This window comes from Sceloporus undulatus, chromosome 6, assembly GCF_019175285.1.
Source record: "Sceloporus undulatus isolate JIND9_A2432 ecotype Alabama chromosome 6, SceUnd_v1.1, whole genome shotgun sequence".
Taxonomy (NCBI): domain Eukaryota; kingdom Metazoa; phylum Chordata; class Lepidosauria; order Squamata; family Phrynosomatidae; genus Sceloporus; species Sceloporus undulatus.
In genome coordinates, this window is record NC_056527.1 from 49846086 (window position 1) to 49864272 (window position 18187).

General features: G+C 39.0%; 1 protein-coding gene across 9 annotated transcripts in view; it reads right to left on the minus strand.

Moving 5' to 3' along the window:
• SLC4A7 (solute carrier family 4 member 7) overlaps positions 1-18187 on the minus strand; it is a 109091-nt gene that overhangs the window by 75852 nt on the left and 15052 nt on the right. Inside the window, exon 1 of one of the 9 annotated variants that reach the window (XM_042476555.1) lies at positions 14508-14698. The exons of the other annotated variants lie outside the window; for them this stretch is intronic. Within the exon in view, the coding sequence (XP_042332489.1) occupies positions 14508-14543 (36 nt within the window). The 5' untranslated portion in view covers positions 14544-14698. Of the gene's footprint in view, positions 1-14507; positions 14699-18187 lie in introns of those variants that run through there. 9 annotated transcript variants of the gene reach the window in all.

Here is an 18187-nt window from a genome sequence, read left to right on the forward strand (position 1 = left end):
ATGGCATCTGGAACATAACAGAGGGGCTCTCACCAACCGCTGAGCCTAAGCATGAAGGTGCAGTGCCTGGCTGCTCTTCTCTCTCTCAGAAAACTACAAGACCTCCTTACTGTGCTTCAGATAAACAGTACAATTTGGTGGGGGCAGATGGAGAAAAGGAAAAACAACAATTCAGTGGTACAGACTCTGCAATACTAGCAAACAACGAAGACGGTAAATTAGCTGAGAATGTGCAGTCAGACAATGTCTATTTAAGCTCTTTTAGACTGAAAATGTAAAAATACTGGTAACTAACTTTATATATCAATGATACAGTTACACACTGTCAGCCTCAGAGGATGGCAATGGCAAAACACCTCTAAAGAAACTTGGCAAGAAAACCCTCTGATAGTGTTGCCTTAGGGTCACCCTAAGTCAAAAATGACTTGGAGGCACATAACAACAACACACAGTACCATAGAAAGCCAGCATAGTGTAGTGGTTTGAAGGTTGGACTACAAGCTTCAGTTCTCCCACTCTGCCATGCAAACCCACTGGGTGACCTTGAGCATGTCGCACACTCTCAGCCCCTAAACCCCTGTGATAGGGTTGCCTTAGGGTTACCGTTAAGTCAGAAATCACTTGAAGACAAATAACAACGTACATCCAGCCCTCCATATCCAGAGATTTTTTTATCCAAGGTTTGAAAATATTCCAAATAAATACACAGTGAGCCCTCCGTATCCACAGATTCTTTATCTATTGATTCAACCATCCATGGCTTGAAAATATATATACGGTCGTCCCTCCATTTTCGCAGGGGATACATTCTGGGACATGCACACACACACCCTGCAAAAATGGAATTTCGCAAATATTCAAGCCCCATTGGCTTGAACAGCTGTGCGTTCTCTCACATGCCATTTTAACCCTTCCTGCTTGATGGTCCGTGAAGCACTGAGCTCGCAGACTCGAAGTCAGCAAAAATGGAGGGACGACTGTATCTATGTATGGTATATATTCATTCCAAAAAGCAAACCTTGATTTTGCCATTTTATGTAAGGCACCCCTTTTTACTATATCATTGTATATAATGAGACCTGAGCATCCACAGATTTTGGTCCTGGAACCCAAAGCATCCATGGGGGTCCTGGAACCAAATCCCAGCAGATACCAAGGGCCCAGTGTAAATTCCAAAAAGCAAATCTTGATTTGCCATTTTATATAAGGGACACAGTTTTACTATGCCACTGTGTTTAATGGGGCTTGAAGATAGGACTTAATTTTGGGATGCACAGCGGAGCCTGGAATCAAACCCCAGTAGATACCAAGGGCCCACTGTAGTGCCATAAGCTTTAGTGTATGTATTTTTAAGGTTACTTTTCTAATTTTATTAGGTATGTATTCTGACATTTTATTACTATCAGGATTTGAGTACTGGTTGTCTGATTTTCCACCACAAAAAAAAAATAGTAAAACAATTCACACCATGCCACAGAAATCAACACATGTTTAGAATGTTGTTTAGAGTGTCACTAAAATTTACTGTCCTTAGTTGCTGATAGACTCATATGAAACAGAGAACCTTTACCAGCTTATACATAGGGCAATAGCCTTCAAAATTCTATCATGTCAAAGCAACATGCCTATAAAGATAAGATTACAGAAAGGCATGCATGCCCTTGTAGACACTCCTCTTACATTGCTATGTGAATGTATTCAATATACAGGCAATCTTCCAAGAATAACCACTAAAACATATTTCTGTCTTAATACCTAATAGTTAGATCTCATTATTTGAGGGGTTTTGGTTTATATTTGAAATGAAACAATATGTTAAAAATCCATTAGATTTGGAAAATATTTTTCCAGTTATACTACAATCCATTCTCTAAAACAAAAATCTCTACTGCTATAAACAGAACTTTTAACATACAAGTTTCCAGTACTTATTAATGTGTGTTTAAAAAAGCCTTTACGCTGCTGATCTTGCAACTCTCTAGAACGAATCCAGAAGTCACTATCAAGAAAGTCTTCTGTTTTGCCTAATTTTTTAGCCTGAGGAACAGCCATCTAAAAAAATATCATTATGTATTATTGACATAAGTAGCACATTGGCCATACAATATTACTAAACAAAAATTGTGGCCCTGGGTCCTTTTTATTAAATACATGCTCAGACATCTGCACGCTCATGGTAAACTGGTGGCAATATCATTACCATGACAAAAAGATCAGAATAGCTAGTGTAGTGAAGTTACCAGATAATCATAAATGTAATGTTATCACCATCTCCTAAAAAGCCAAAAGGCACTGAATGAATTCTGTCTGATCTTGGAAGCTAAACAGGGCCAGCCCTCTTAGTACTTGGTTGGGAGACTGCCAAGTCTGTAGGTTATATTACAGAGGAAAGAACTGGTAAAAACCCCTCTGAATATTCTTTGTCCAACAAAACGCTATGAAATTCAGTGGTTTGCCATGGGTCTTCCTCTGGATCCTGCTATGATCACAAGCTCACTTGGTGAAGACATAAGAGACAGCTTACTCAGTGGCTGCTCCCACCCTCTGAAATTCCCTTGACTAAGATAAGCTGGCCCCCTCCCTGCTTTCCTTTCACCTTCTGTTTAAGATGGTTTTTAATATGAAATCATTCCCAGCATGTGTGCTTTATTGTTTAAAAAAACTTTTATATGCTTTTAAAATAATTAAATAATTTTATACAGTTTTAAATGTGATAATTTTAATTGTTTTTAAAATTATGTTATTAGATTTTAACTCATTTCTTCCTGAAAGCCACCTTGGGTCCCATTCCAGGAGAAAAGTGTATATAAATGAAATAAATAAATAAGTTGACAGACAACATTAAGGCACATACACAATGTTTCCAGAGTGAATCCTTGACATTTAACAAGTCTGCATACTATAATATTTCTGTTAATTTCCCTTCTAGCTTGAAGTTGTTCCAAACTCCACCAGTTCGTTCAATGTCACTGCTACAGCTGTCTGGGGATTGTCAATATCCACACAAACATGAACATTGCCTTGTAAGATGATACTTAAGGTCCAAGTGATTAAAAAAATCTGTTTTTGTGGCTCTACCTCATGCCCCGGGAACTCACTGAATGGCATTCCCCACTTGGTTCCCACCAGTATTTGTTGTCATACTTTGTGGTTCCATTTAACTATTATCACTCACAGCCATTTGTAGACCTATCCTGGAACAAATGAATGATACATGGAACGATGAACCATATGAGATAAAGGTAAAGGTAGTCCCTTGGCATGAATGTCTAGTCGTAACTGACTGTAGGGGGTGGTGCTCATCTCCGCTTCTAAGCCAAAGAGCCAGCGTTGTCAGAGGACCTCTCTGGTGGTCAGGTGGAAAGCATGACTGCATCAAATGCTGTTCCCACTTAAGTGGTACCTATTTGTCTACTTGCATTTGCATGTTTTCAAACTGCTAGGTTGGCAGCAGCTGGGACTAGTGACGGGAGCTCACCCCATCATGCAGTACTCAGGCCTCGAACTGCCAACCTTCTGAATCATCTGATCATCAGAATTGGCATCTTAACCACTAAGCCACCACATCCTTTTTATGAGGACAAACCCCAAATTCTAAAAAGTGAAGTGGTAGTTGTAATAAGAGAAATCACCAGGAGTAGACAATACTCCAGCTGAACTGCTACAATGTGAACAAACAGATTCAGAAAATATGGAAACGGTGGCCAACAGACTGGAAATGATCAATATACAACTCCACTCACACAAAAAGGGGACACAAAGATTGCAGCAACTATAGGACCATAGCATTTCCCAGGCAGGCAGAATTATGCTCAAACATCTGCAGGACAGACTCCAATCATAAATGGAGAGAGAAATCCCAGAGGTGCAAGTGGGGTTTAAGAAAGGAAGAGGCACTAGGGACCACACCACAAACATACGGTGGCTTATGGAGAGTAACAAGGAATTCCAGGAAAAATGAGCATGCACTTTGTCTTCAACTGCATAATTCATGAAACGTAATGGATGGCTCTAAGACACGAGAGTGCCAATACATTTTATAGTCCTGATAAGAACTCTGGACAAGAAGCTATTGTTAGAACAGAATATGGAGAAACAAAATGTGTGCAGAAAATATACAAAAAGCAGGCTTAGACTCAGAAGAGGGAGGAGCTAAGATAGAAGGAACATCAACGATCTTAGGTATGCGGATGGCACCATACTATTAACAGAAAACATCACAAACTTAAACCAATTATTAAAGAATGTAAAAAGAATCCCGAGAATTGCAGCTTATTGTGGCATCAGAGCTATCTGACAGAGTAAGCTAAATGCCTCATAAAACTACAGTTTCCAGAATTGCCTAGCATTGCGCCTAGGCAGTTAGAGCGATCCCAAACTGGATTATTTCTGCAGTGTGTTCTGGACCCTAGCTAACTATATTGTCACGTTTCTTTTTCTAAGAGAGAAGTCAAAGGCCAGTCTCTAAACATCTATTTCAAGTGTCTCTTGTCAGAATATTTTACTACAGTGGTGCCTCGGGTTACGAAATTAATTCGTTCCGCCATTCCTTTCGTAACCCGAAAATTTCGTAACCCGAAACACTTTTCCGTTAGCACTGGAAAGCCTATAGCTGCACTTTGCAGCATTTGCATTTCGCGCCGAAATGAATTTCGTAACCCGAAAAATATTTCGTAACCCGAAACAGTTTTTGCCAATCCAACTTTTTCGTATCCCGGAAATTTCGTAACCCGATCATTTCGTATCCCGAGGCACCACTGTATTGTCTTTGATAAGCCATACCAATCCCTCTCCAAGGATTATTACTGTATAACATGTCCTCAATTTCACAAGCAGTTTACTGGGTGGCATGTAGGCTATTATGGTTGCTGTTCTGTTTCCAACCACAATTAGATATACTGTACTAGCATTCAGATTTTTATACAACCTGGGGCACGGTACTATAAAAAATGTTTCAAAAAAGTTTTTAGAAACCTACTGTGAATAGATCTTCCACGCCAGGCAAAAACAGTGATGTTCATACACTTCTGCTGCATTCAGATGATACAGGCCTTTCTCTTTTGCCACTTTTGCAGAAGTCTCTCCTTACTCAGCACCTACAGCTGGAGCCTGTTTTGATTCATTTTTTTCCCCTCAGTGCTAGGCAAATATCCTTTTATTTTCACATTTAAAAGAGATTTTACTATGTTTTTTTGTGGCTGCTTTTACTGTGTCTTTATGTTTTTGCTTGTGACTTGCTATATTTTTCTCTCTCCCCTCCCTTTGTGTAAACTACTGTGAAAGCCTGATACTGCAGAACAGCATAAAAATACTTTGATAAGTGTAACTATGGCGGGTTACAGACCGCCCATTTGGGGCAGGCTGTACCCGCCCCTTTCCCCACTGTATCGGGGCCTCAGCTGCTAGAACGGTAGCTGCTAAGGCCCCGATCCGCCGCTTTTCAGGCTGCGGGGAAGCAGCAAAAGGCCCCTTCCCCGCAGCCTGGAAAGGGGTGTCCTTGGGGCTTCAAGCCCCAGACACCCCGCAGCGGCGGGGAGGAGGAGAAAGGGGCCGCTTGGCCCCTTTCTCCCTTGCTTCGCTGGGCGCAGCCGTCTGAAGGCTGCGCCCAGCGACGCAAAGTGGCGCCACAAACCAGGAAGGAGCTCCTTCCTGGTCCGCGCAAAGGGCGCACTAAGCGCCCTGGCGCGGACCGACGACGTCACGACCGCGCCGTCCCGTATAGAGGCGGCGCAGTCGTGATGTCATCATGGCGGCCCCATGTGGAAGGGGAGCCGCCATTTTGTACGGACTCAGTCCGTACTAGGGTTAGGGGGTGCGGAAGCACCGCACCTTCCTAACCCTAGTACGGACTGACTCCGTACTTTCATGGCGGTTTATAACCCGCCTATGTGTCACTCAAGACACAGGCAACCAGCTTCAGACCAAATTCTGTAATTTTAAATTTACTTCATGTCTTCCTAACTACCCTTTTTCTATACTATATCCATGATCTTAACTACTTTTTACTGACAGACATGTGTATGCCTGTAGTTATGAGAAAGAGTGAAAGAGAAAGAAATGCAAGCAACATACAATCAGCTGATGCATCCTCTTTTTGGAAAATAAAATGATATATCTCATAGCAAGAATCAATGAAAGTAAGCTTCTATTTTATTTGCAGTATTTCTTACGCACAGTAAGGGAAGATAGAAAATTAAAGTTCAACCAAAGCTGAAGATGAATATGAAATACAGTAGGTCCTTCTTTTACGCGGGGGATTTGTTCTGGAACACACACACACACCTCGTGTAAAAGAAAAAATGCGTAAGCTCAAGTCCCGTTAGAAGTAATGGAGCCTGTGCTTGTGGTGTGGTGCAGAGTGTGCACTGCAGGCACAAGCCCCATTACTTCTTCCAGGGCGCACAAGGCTTTTTTCCGGCACGGCTTCCATGTATGATGCACCCGCGCATGACGCTGGCGCACTGTACACATTTTAGAAGCTATCCTTAATTTTGTTTATAAAGCATAGAGAAGGTGAATATAGTGCAATGAGGACCAGAGTAAAACATTTGGGAATGCTCTTAATTTCTTCTGCATAAGTAGTGCATGCCTGGGGGAAAAATCCAGATCAGCTGTTTTCAAAAGATGAAGCACAATTCTTTTCTCATTTACTAAGGACAACGTCCAGATTAAGAGGAACTTGCTCCCTAGATGTGGGCACAATGTTGCAAACCATTTAAGGACTTATCTAAAATTGTCTTGCGTAGGGAACTGTCTAACGAAAAGATTATATGTACAGCGCTGTGTAAATTTACAGCGCTATATAAATAAAGGTTAATAATAATAATAATAATAATAATAATAATAATAATAATAATAATAAATAACTTGGTATGTGTTTTAAAAGTCTGCACAATCTTCACCACAATGACAACTTCCAATATTTCCTAGAAGATTTAAGACAATAAAGAAGATAAGAATAAGAAAAAGATAAGCACTGCATCAAGCACTACACAGACCTCACCTATCAAGCTTTGAACATCTGTATACCTGTTTTTACATTATGTTAATTAATATGGAATGAACAGCTTTAAGACTTAGAAAACGAAAGCATTTAGCAAGACTGAAATGTTCTAGATAACACACAAACCCAAGATACACAGAAAGATTAACCACAGATGAACTACTCCCTCTCCCCTGGTAATCCTAATTATCTCACAAGGGGAAAACAAGAGAATACCATTCATCCTCCTCCTGCACAGCAACTGAGCAAGTAGGCACTTTGGGATCCACATTTATATACCTAAAATAACTTTACAAGGAGGGAGTATGAACAAAATTCTGATGCTACAATAAACAGGGTTATTTAATCACATTATGTAACTTTTTTTACTCGCCTCATTCTGTCTCCCACCCACTTACATAAAATTATTAATCCTGATTTACAATTTGCTTCTGCTTCATAGGAATCTGATTTTTCCAGCCATGGCATAGTCAACAGGTATAAATTACACCTTTATCAAAGTATTTTATTGCATGCCATGCACAATATCCTTGAAGAAGGATATGGAAAATTTAATAAATTTTAAATGCAGACAACCTAACCAAATCAGAATCGAATGCACTCCAACCTAGCCAAATCAGAATCTAAGGAAAGAAAACATGGACAAAAAGGGAACATCTACACTACACATGTTAAAAGACACTGGATCTCACTACAGAGGCAAATATCCCCTTTTCAACACTACTCTGAAATTCAAAACTCTTTTATACAACTACATATAATATTTACAAAATCTCATACTTGGAAATAGGTCAAAATTAGAAGGAAGTGTCACTCCTTCTCATTTCTGCCTGATAGTATTTTCAGAAGACCAATTTTATATTATAAGTATTATTATTATTATATTGATTAAATATTTAATAATATATTATTGTCTATTTGGGGCTGCTCCCTGCCAGGGCCAGAGCCCAGGTTATAAAGCCAGCTAGGAACACCTGTTCCCCTTGGGAAGGGGATATAAGCTGTGTGCCTCCTAGGACTGAGGGAAGCCAGCACTGGGGAGAGACAAGAACAGCAGCCACCCCCACCACCCCAGGACAGAGGTCTGCCACTACCTGCTTGCTGCTGCTAGAGACAAGACTAGGAGAGCATGGGAGGGGAAATAGCCCAAGGAGCAGCCATCACAACTGTAATAGGCAGGGGAAGATATGTTATGGGGATTCAGCCTTGTTATTCTGGTAGAAGGGAGAGCCAAAGGGTGTTGGTTACTCCTGAGCTGTCCCCCATTTCAAATCATCTGGATAGCCTTGGCAACAGACCCCCTGGGCTGAAAATACTGCTGGTGAATGCCAGGTCAGTGAATGGAAAGACACCACTGATCAGGACTTGATCCTGGACGAGCATGCCAACCTGGCTTGTATTATGCAGACCTGGCTGGATGAAGCTGGAAGCAGGTGAGGCCTGAGGGGTGGGGAAGTGGAGTTGCAGTGGTCTATTAGGATTCCATCTTTGTAATTTGTGTATCATGGTGCTAGGGAAATTCCTCCAAAAGAACAAGCTAACACTGCAAAGCATATGCAAAGTGCTGGTCATGACCTATAAAACTCTATACAGCTTAGGTCCAGATTATTTGAAGCACCATATATCTCCCCATATGAACCTGCCAGAACATTAAGATCTTAGGGGGAAGTTTTTCTCTCAGTCCCACAACTGTCCCAGGCTCGTTTGGTGAGGAATGAGAGAGAGCCTTCTCTGTGGCTGCTCCCACCCTCTGGAATGTCCTTCCACAGGAGGATAGGCTGGCCCCCTCTCTGTTTGCTTTTCATCAGCAAGTCAAGACGTTTTTATTTAAGCAGGCATTTGATATATACTCATTATCAGGGTGGTTTTTAAGGAGTGGACATGTTATAGTCATGCTTTTAACTTTTGTATATTTTATGTGATTTCATGCTGTTCTCAGAGAATTTTAATTGTTTTACATTTTTACTGTAATTTTTTTATAATTAAATTTTATTAAGTTAAAAACAATGTGAACATACAATGCATGTTCTACATACATACAATACAATATATACATACGTACTTACAAAACATAATTCCTACATAAACCCTGATCCTAGACCACAACCATGATAAAAACACACAACAACACACAAAACCCACCACCTCCTACCACCTAAACATTTACTACATATCACATAAAACTGACTTCCTGAAGTTTACTAATTTATTTTTTTTAAATGTTTTATCTGTCAGCCACTTTGGGGCTCTTCTGGGAGAAATGCAGTATATAAATGAAATAAATAAATAAATGCATTCCTATGTGTACAAAAAGGTTTTCATGGGGGATTCTGTTGGACCACAGGAATACATTTTATGCCAGAGGGTTAATTTTGCCTCAGGTTGGCTTCATCTTAACACAGGCATTACCACTCCTATGATGGAAACTTGCAATATTGCTTTATTTGTAACCATATTTTAAATAAAAGCACAAAACATTCTATTACAATGCACCACTTTGTAAAATAGACTCATTCTGTTATTAACTATGAGTCCAGTATTTCGCCTTGCCACTTTCTACTTGAATTTATACACTAGGTCCTTGGTATCCACTTGGTATCCACATGAATACACACCCCCACCTATGGATACCAAAATCGGTAGACGGTCTAAGTTCCATTAAACACAATGGTGCAGTGAAATGGTACTCCTAATAAAAAATAGCAAAATCAAGGTTTGCCTTTTGAAATCCATGGATATGGAGGGCCAACTGTATTGGCTTCAGAATTACATTAATCAACACACTGTAACGTAGGTCAGCATTCCCACATTGTAGATTAGAGACTATGAGAGAATGGGTTGCCTAAGGTTATTTAGTGCATAGTAGAGACCACATCCCATCTGAACCTGGACGATGAGCAGGATTAGCCCTGGTTAATACTTGGATGGGAGATAGTCAATGAATCACAGAATCAAGGTTGCTTTTTGGAATTTTTTTAAAACAAACATTTTGAGGTTGTGGATGGTTGATCAATGAATGACAGAATCTGTGGATATGGACAGCCGACTGTATAGCCTACAGCTGCACCAGAAGTCTACAGATGGCTTGAAGGGATACACGCACACATACACAGACAGTGGTAAGATTCAAACTTTTTTCCTTATACATTAGTCACTACTTAGCTCTCAGTGTATGCATAAATGAAATCCACTACTGTATATTAAATATTAAAAGCTTAATCCAAAAACACTGCTGCATTGCATATTTGGTAAACATGCGAAGCAGGCTTCTCACTTTACTTTAGATGAATTCAAGGTAGCTAGTGCCTAATAACCAAACACTGAAGGGTTTCCAAATAGGAAAAGACAAGAGAGTAAAAGGAGCTACTATAACAAATATTGTGGGAAGACAGTACTAAAAGTTAAAACAATTCATTAAAAAAGTTTAACACACTCAGAGCCTAAAAACATATTTAAAAAAGAAGTTTCACTCAAGAAAGCACCAACCTCTTAAGGGGTATTAAGGTACACATCTATTTGAAATAACACAGAAACAAAAAATGGGACCACTGAGAATGTGCTCTTCCTGGTCCTAAATACATATATGTCTATATGGCCCTAGTAGAAGATGGCCTCTAATGAATATAGCAGAAGGCAGTTACATTAAATAAAGAAGAAGTTAGTCATTCAAGTATTTCGATCCCAAACCATGAAAGTGCATGATCAGCATTTGAATATGAAACACACTGGAAGCCAACATAGTTGTTTCAATGCTGACATCACATTATCGCAATAGGTTGTCTCCCTTAACAGCTTTGATACAGCATTTTGTAGTTTCGGGACACTTTTCAAAGCAGCCCAAATATAACACACTGATGTAATCCAGGTGTGACACTCATACAACTAGGACCTTTGTTTCAGCACCCTACAACCAAAGCATACTACAACCCATTATACAACAAAGTAATATTAAAGGGAACATTTCCACTCTACAGGAGTACAAAATAGTGACATTACATAATTAGATAGTAATTGTCTGCAACAAAAGATATTGGCAATTATGCACCTTGTCAGAGAAAACACTTTGCTCAATATGATGTTTATGAAATATATCTGAAAGGACACAATGGAGGAAGCTGGCCTGAATAAATAATTCTAAGCAGACACACTTCAACACTAATTTCACACAAATTAATGCTAACCCAGAGATACTTTCTTACTGAGGTATTTAGCATTTTTGGATCAAGTTAGATATGATAAGAGAGTCATGGCTATCAAGAACAGCAGACCCACCACTCTCCCCATCTTTTCTGTGACATTTCTAAACATGTGACAGATATACTGTAGTTGAAATTAGAGCCTCCCATTTTACAGGCCACTGGTAGTGAGAAAGGGGAAATAGAACCATGACCGTACCACTTTTTGTGTACTATACAGTATTACAGCTAGTTCTGCTGTAGTCCTGTTGATTAGATGGGAGAGCTAAATCATTGCAAATAATTCTCTTGCTTTAATCAAAATGGCGAAGATCTGAACGTAGGTGTTCTTATGGAAATATAGCCACATGAGGTTTTTGTTGGTTATGAACCCTTTTCTCTACTCCATTAGCATGGAATTCTTTTGACCACTACTTCAAAGGCAAAAATACATTATTTCTTCCTTACTCACAAATATGTACATACCATTGAGGTGACAGTGCAGGAGTTCCTTCAGATTGGGCATTCGGAGCATTAGAATATTATTACAACAACACTAACGTCCTTTCTTATATTTTTTTCTGAAAGACACACCTCATCCTGAATTGAGCTGAACAGGTCTACTCCATCTTTAACAGCTCACAAACCCAGTATGTTATTAAAGTGAGATTACATAATACCTTTCTATCTTCAATGCAACATTTGAATATACAGTATGTATGTCACAGAAAATAACTTATAACCATTTGAAAATGAACTCTCAGACCTATGTTCTGAGAGGGGTTTAGACCCACCAACGTGCCAGAAGGTTTAGTAATTGTGGTAACACTAGCCATCTACTCAAATGGCCACCCAAACTCCATCTTAAAATAAGGGCAGAATAACATCTGAAAGACAGGTGAATGCATCTCTGTCTAAGCTGCTCCTGTCCCTCAACAGCTGAAAGCAGAACCTGGATTGCAGCCAAAGCAAAGGGGGAGAAAGATAAAAGTTTAAGTTTTCATCCTTGCCATTGCAAGCCCTAATGGGAAGGGAAAAAACTTTCCTCGTTTCTAAAACTGCTTAGTAGGAAAGATCTTTTCTGACTTGAGTAAACTGCAGCTTCTGGAGGTGAATTTTGTCATGAAGATGGTACAAAAGGGAAAAGTTAATGAAAACTGTCCCCACCCACTATACTATGGGCCTGATCAAAATCAAAGCCTTGCTACTTTGAAAACAATTTAAAGAGACAAAGATGTGTTCAATAACTCCATTATGTTACATTGAGTATAGTCCTCCAAAACTGGAGTGCTGTATGTTGCTATCTCAAAGCACTGACCATTTGGAGAGAATATTTAACCCGCCACTGTGCTTCTCAGTAGAGTTTTTACAGCCTTTTTTATTCCTACTGCCATAAAATACGGGGACACAATTATCAAGACTGGGAACTGAATCTGCAGGCACTCAAACAAAATCAAAATTAGACTGGCAACACAATCACAGATACAAGGAACTAAGACAACCCAAAAAGCACCAACAAATCACTGGAACACAGATGTAATATTCCACTAATAATTATACTCCTGAAGGCAAGCCATTGAGTCTCTAAAAAAATTAAAAATCCTAATCAAAGCGTACCCTCATCCAAATCCAAATTCTTATCATTTTCGGTGTTTTGCTAACATTAGTTATAAAACACCTTATATAAAAACAGTACTGCAGTTATATTTCTGCTGGGAAGAGGGATTTAGCATTTGAAAGGTAATGTTTCAGTTCAAAAGCTAAGACTTAAGTTTATATTTAACCAGGGTTTCACTAGAATGAAATTTATAGCATTAAGTACAGTTTCTGAACCATAAATATATTACAAACTTGTGTTTTTTCTAAAACTTGGGGATTATCTTTTCAAAATTCAGAATATAATGTAAAATTATTAGAAAAATTATCAATATAGGCAGTCTTTCGAAGAAACAAATTCCTTTACTTTCAACTATAACTAGTTAAATAGCTGTACTAGAACTATTCACTTAAATATTTACTTAGATTAATAGCTTGCCTACAATTATCAGCTTAAGGCAAATTTCTTTCCCACAGGACAAACACTGGGGTGGGTGGGTGAGTAGTGTGCTATCAACACACTCTCTTTTAATACTAAGGAGGGTGAAGATTAGCTTTAAATCAGATTAAATCAGTATCCAACTTAGCAACAACTATAAACACCATAGCAAGATGATGACCCATTAGGAAAGAAAAACAAAGAATGGAAGGTGAGGAGGAAGAACAACTCTAACAGTATTGTTATACAGACCATTAGCACTGTGTATGTCTATGTGCCATCAAGCAGGCACATTTTAAAAAGTTTAACACTGAGCATCTAATAATCTGCACTGGATTTATTGTGCCATTTCAGACATTCATTGTTGCTGTTGTGTGCCTTCAAATAATTTCTGATTTATGGCAACTCTAAGGGGGGACCTAATGGGATTTTCCTGGCAAAATTTGTTCACAGGGGATTTGTCCTTGCCTTCCTCTGAGGCTGAGAGCATGTGACCTGCCCCAGGTCATCTAGTGAGTGTCCACAGCAGAGCAGGGATTCGAACCCTGGTCTCCCAGTGTCCTAGTCCAACACTCAAACTGCTAAACCATCCTGGCTCTCATTTAAAAAATTCTGAAACAAAGACATTTATCCAATTGTCTTTAATCATACTCATTTTCAATTATATATCCCTACTGAATTAACATTGAAAAACCATTCATGCTACCGTGTAACTGATTGCCTTAATAAAGGTACTGTATACTTTAAAAAGATTATTATTATTATTATTATTATTATTATTAACCTTTATTTATAAAGCGCTGTAAGTTTACACAGCGCTGTACATAAATTTTTTACATGATTGAAAACGTAAAATACTGAATGCAGATATAGCAAAAAGAAAGAAAGAAAGAAAGAAAGAAAGAAAGAAAGAAAGGTTGGTGGCATATTTAGACCAAAAATATCTCGTCCGTTTGAACTACTTCAGGACACCTATAATCCCTCCAAGAAAAAGACACCAATTAATAAGTACTATGCTGAGATTTGTTAAAAGGTTTTCAACTACAGCACATTTTCTATGACTAAACAACTTTTTAAAATCACTTTATAACTATACATACAAAATCCTCTTTTTATGCAAATCTATTTGAGCACAAACATCATAGAAGCTGGCAGCAGACGTTTCCAATGTTTCCTTGACTGACCTGACAAACAAGGACAGAATAATGCAAAGAAAACACTAAAGATAACAATAAATTCTGTACAAGCAATTTTGAAAGGTATATACCACATTGAAAAAAACCTATTTACATACAGGTAGCAGCTCTTTACTGAGACGTTTTCCTTCCATGTTGATGTCGAACTAAGAGAGAATGTCCTTGTGCGAGACTGCAATGTAACAAGCCTCAAGATACCGTACTGTCCATAACAACTTTATAACATTATGCCCAACACAGATGTACACTAGTATAAAGCTCTCTCTTGCAGCCAATTATCTTGCAAGGATACCTAATCTTCCAAGCCAGTTACTACAACCAGTGCAGGGTCACGGAACAGCAGAATTGAGGAACATGGCATGCTTTCAATTCCCACTGAGGGAACACCAAAAAAGGAGCTGAAACTATGTGGTTTGTGAGTTAACATTCAGTTAGAGCAGCAACTAAGAACAGTCTAAATGCTTGTTTGTTTTACTGTTAGCATATGAATTTCATCATCACTGAAAATGAGACATCACTCAAAACGGAAATGAAACCTCAAACACAGCACATGCTTATATAGTCTTAAAAGCAGATTACCTAATGCACATTAATCCTTAAAAGCTACTTCTAGGATCTATGAAAAGCATGGGACAGGTAACAATTCCCATTATGAAAAAGATGTCAAGAATATTCTTTACATACATACATACATACATTGCATTTTTGTTTCTTAGACATACAGATTTAATGTGCAAACTCAGGCCACTAAACTGACTAAGATTCTGTGTGCCAAACTGGGAGAGAGGGTGCACAGAGCAGCACACAAAAGCTGTCCTTGGAATCAAGAGTTTTCTGCTCTAATAGCAACTCAGCACAGAGAGAAAAAGCAATCTGAGGCCAGTAAATAGACCAGTCTTGTGGAAGACTGGGGGAAAGATTGCAACAACAGAGAAATATGAGGGAAGTGTAAGAACATAGTGAAGTCCCATAGCACCCCATAACTACATCAGGATACCAGGTTAAAAAAGAAATGCCATTAAAAGCAGGAGTCTGACCACAATCCCTACACAAACACAACAACCAACCTTGGTGTTCCCTTACCTATAGCCTCAGTCTCTGAAGCCAATGGCTGCTGATGTCACCCTGCACAGCTCCTCCATACATCCTGCCACTCCTCCACATACATCTATGTATGCATACATACTTACACACATACAAACACTATCACAAGCATGCATAATCATTCAATTTTTTCTCAAGATAAAAAAAGGAGACTCACTGACCATCATTTGGCTCAGGCCACTTCCTTATTGCACTCTCATCAAAGCTCTGGTATAGAGTAGGGACGATAACTTTACTGAAAATCTGCTCTTCAGATTTGAAGTGGAGTAAATTCAAGGGACAGGACTGACTCTGAGCAGTCCCCAAAGTACTTTGCTTGTAATTAAGCATAGCATAATGTTCTAAATCACATAATTACAGCAAAAACTTCAAGCGGCAAAATGTTTATCTCACCTTCTCTTATCTCACCATAGTGGCAAAATGTTTATCTACCAGAAATTATAAATTCAGAGATACTGGGAATTTAGGTCCAAAGCAGATAGGTTAAAAGGATCGCACCAGGACTGAATGCGCAGGGACCATGGAGAGCACACAGTCCTGAACAGGGCACCAGAAGGAGCAGGTTATATTCACTCCTTTTTGGCCCAGTTCTTCTTGTTTGGTGTGGCATCAGTGCAGCTTCCAGATGTGTTCGGGGCATGCGTCATCTAAACAACATGCCCCTAACATGGCCCAAAGCCGCATCATTTTGCCTGTGTGTTTCGGGCCTTAGTTGATATTTCTCAAGGAAACTATTGAAAGGCTCAGTTTAGGATCAAACATAATGACCATGGATTTAGCAATTGGAGATTCCACTACTTGTCCAAATGGGGCTGTCCATTTCTCCTCTGTCAACCACAGCAGGCTAGCAAATTTTGTAGGCTTATTTATGGGATTGGCGTAAATGGCAGCAGAGGGCAGGAGAACATTTTATCAGCTAATACTGCTGAGCTACCTGGATAAAAACCATCTGGCCATAGCCACTCATATCCAATTAGTGTTTAGATACTTTACTGGGCTCTAGGTATATATTCCTTTGAGATATATTTATAAAAGTTAAAGTTGTTGAGAAATATACCAAATCTTTAGAAGCTACACTGAAAAGGGAGACAAAAATTTAACATATCTGTGTTTACAGAATTAATTTCAAACATTCATATCCAGAAAACAGTATATGTAAAATTAAATAGCGAGGAGTAAAAAATAAAATGAACATGATAATAACAGGGTCTCTTGGAGGGTTCTCATTCACAAAATTCCTACAGCCATGATGATACAACACATAACAGCTACCACTAAACTCAAAGGAATCACATCAAACACTATAAAATGGCCTTCCCTTTTGTTATATACTTTCCCTTTTTTATATGCTGGACTGAACAATAATATTCCTAGACTGGACAAGCTGGTTAGGGATGGGAGGAACTATAGGTAACACATGTGGAGCACTAGAGTGGGGCATCCTCCTACAAGCTACTTTGTATATGCCATAGTGGTGATGGAAAAAGCATTGTTTGCACATAATTTGTCATTTTTTCCCCTAAATCTTAGGTGAGCAAAGCATGTGAATGTTTTTCTTCTTAGTGGATACATTTTCATCCCATAATGGGTGAACTCCTTTCTCAGGGTAAACATAAATCACTTTTCAAGGAATATTCATACCTCCTGTCTCATATACAAGAGCCGAAAGGAGAGAGAAAGCACAACTTGTACTTTTGGTGCCCGCTACTGTGGAAAATGCAACTGAAATGTTCAACATATCCCATTGAATCTTATTGTGGGAGAAAGGTGGGATATAAATCCTTGAAATAAATAAATAAATGTGTGCCTAGTTCTAATCTATCTACCTCATGCATAACACTACTGGTACTAATTAGTACTACTGGTACTAATAAAGGAAGGAAGGAAGCAGGGAATGGAAGAAAGGAGGAAGAGAGGAAAGAAAAAGGCAAGGAAATGAAGGGAGGGGGGGAAAGAAAGAATAAGGGAAAGAAAGGAGGGAGGGAGGGAAAGAAAGAAAGAATAAAGGAAGGAAGGAAAGGAGGGAGGGGGGGAATGTCTTGCCCCCTGGTAGTGTGACTAGACTTTCCCTCCTTTTCCCAGACATGTCTCCCATCTTACCCTTCCTGTCCAGGAGGAGGGATTCCACAATGTCCTCTATTTTGAGCATGGCTAAGAAGTATGGATTTGCATTTTGCTTCCAGCTTTTATTTGGTCATGTCCCCCGTTTTTTCAATGTCTTACATTTCACCTAAAACTGTTGGTGGCCCGAACAACCTTAGCGGATCTTAAGGAACATTATGTATAATCAACTATACTGGCCTTAGTGACTGAAACATCTATGCTTAACACCACTGTTAAACAGGATATAATTGGATTTGTAAGAATCTGTCAACTGGATACCAGTTGAGTTGAGGGCAAAGAAAAGGAGCTGCCCGTCGTTGTCCTTCAGCAAAAATATGAATTGTCATGTCTCAGACATTTAAATACTGTCAAGGGCAATTAGAAATTGCATATCATTATCATCTAATTCTAAGTGTCTATTTTTCACTACACTAAGCAGCTTGCAATTTCTAAAATGCAACTTAAGTAGCTTCCATTACAGATTATTAATTTAAGCAGTAGTGTGACTTGTAGATAATGCAAACAAACTGAATGCATCCAGCCTCAGCAAAGAGTGAAACAAATAGATTTT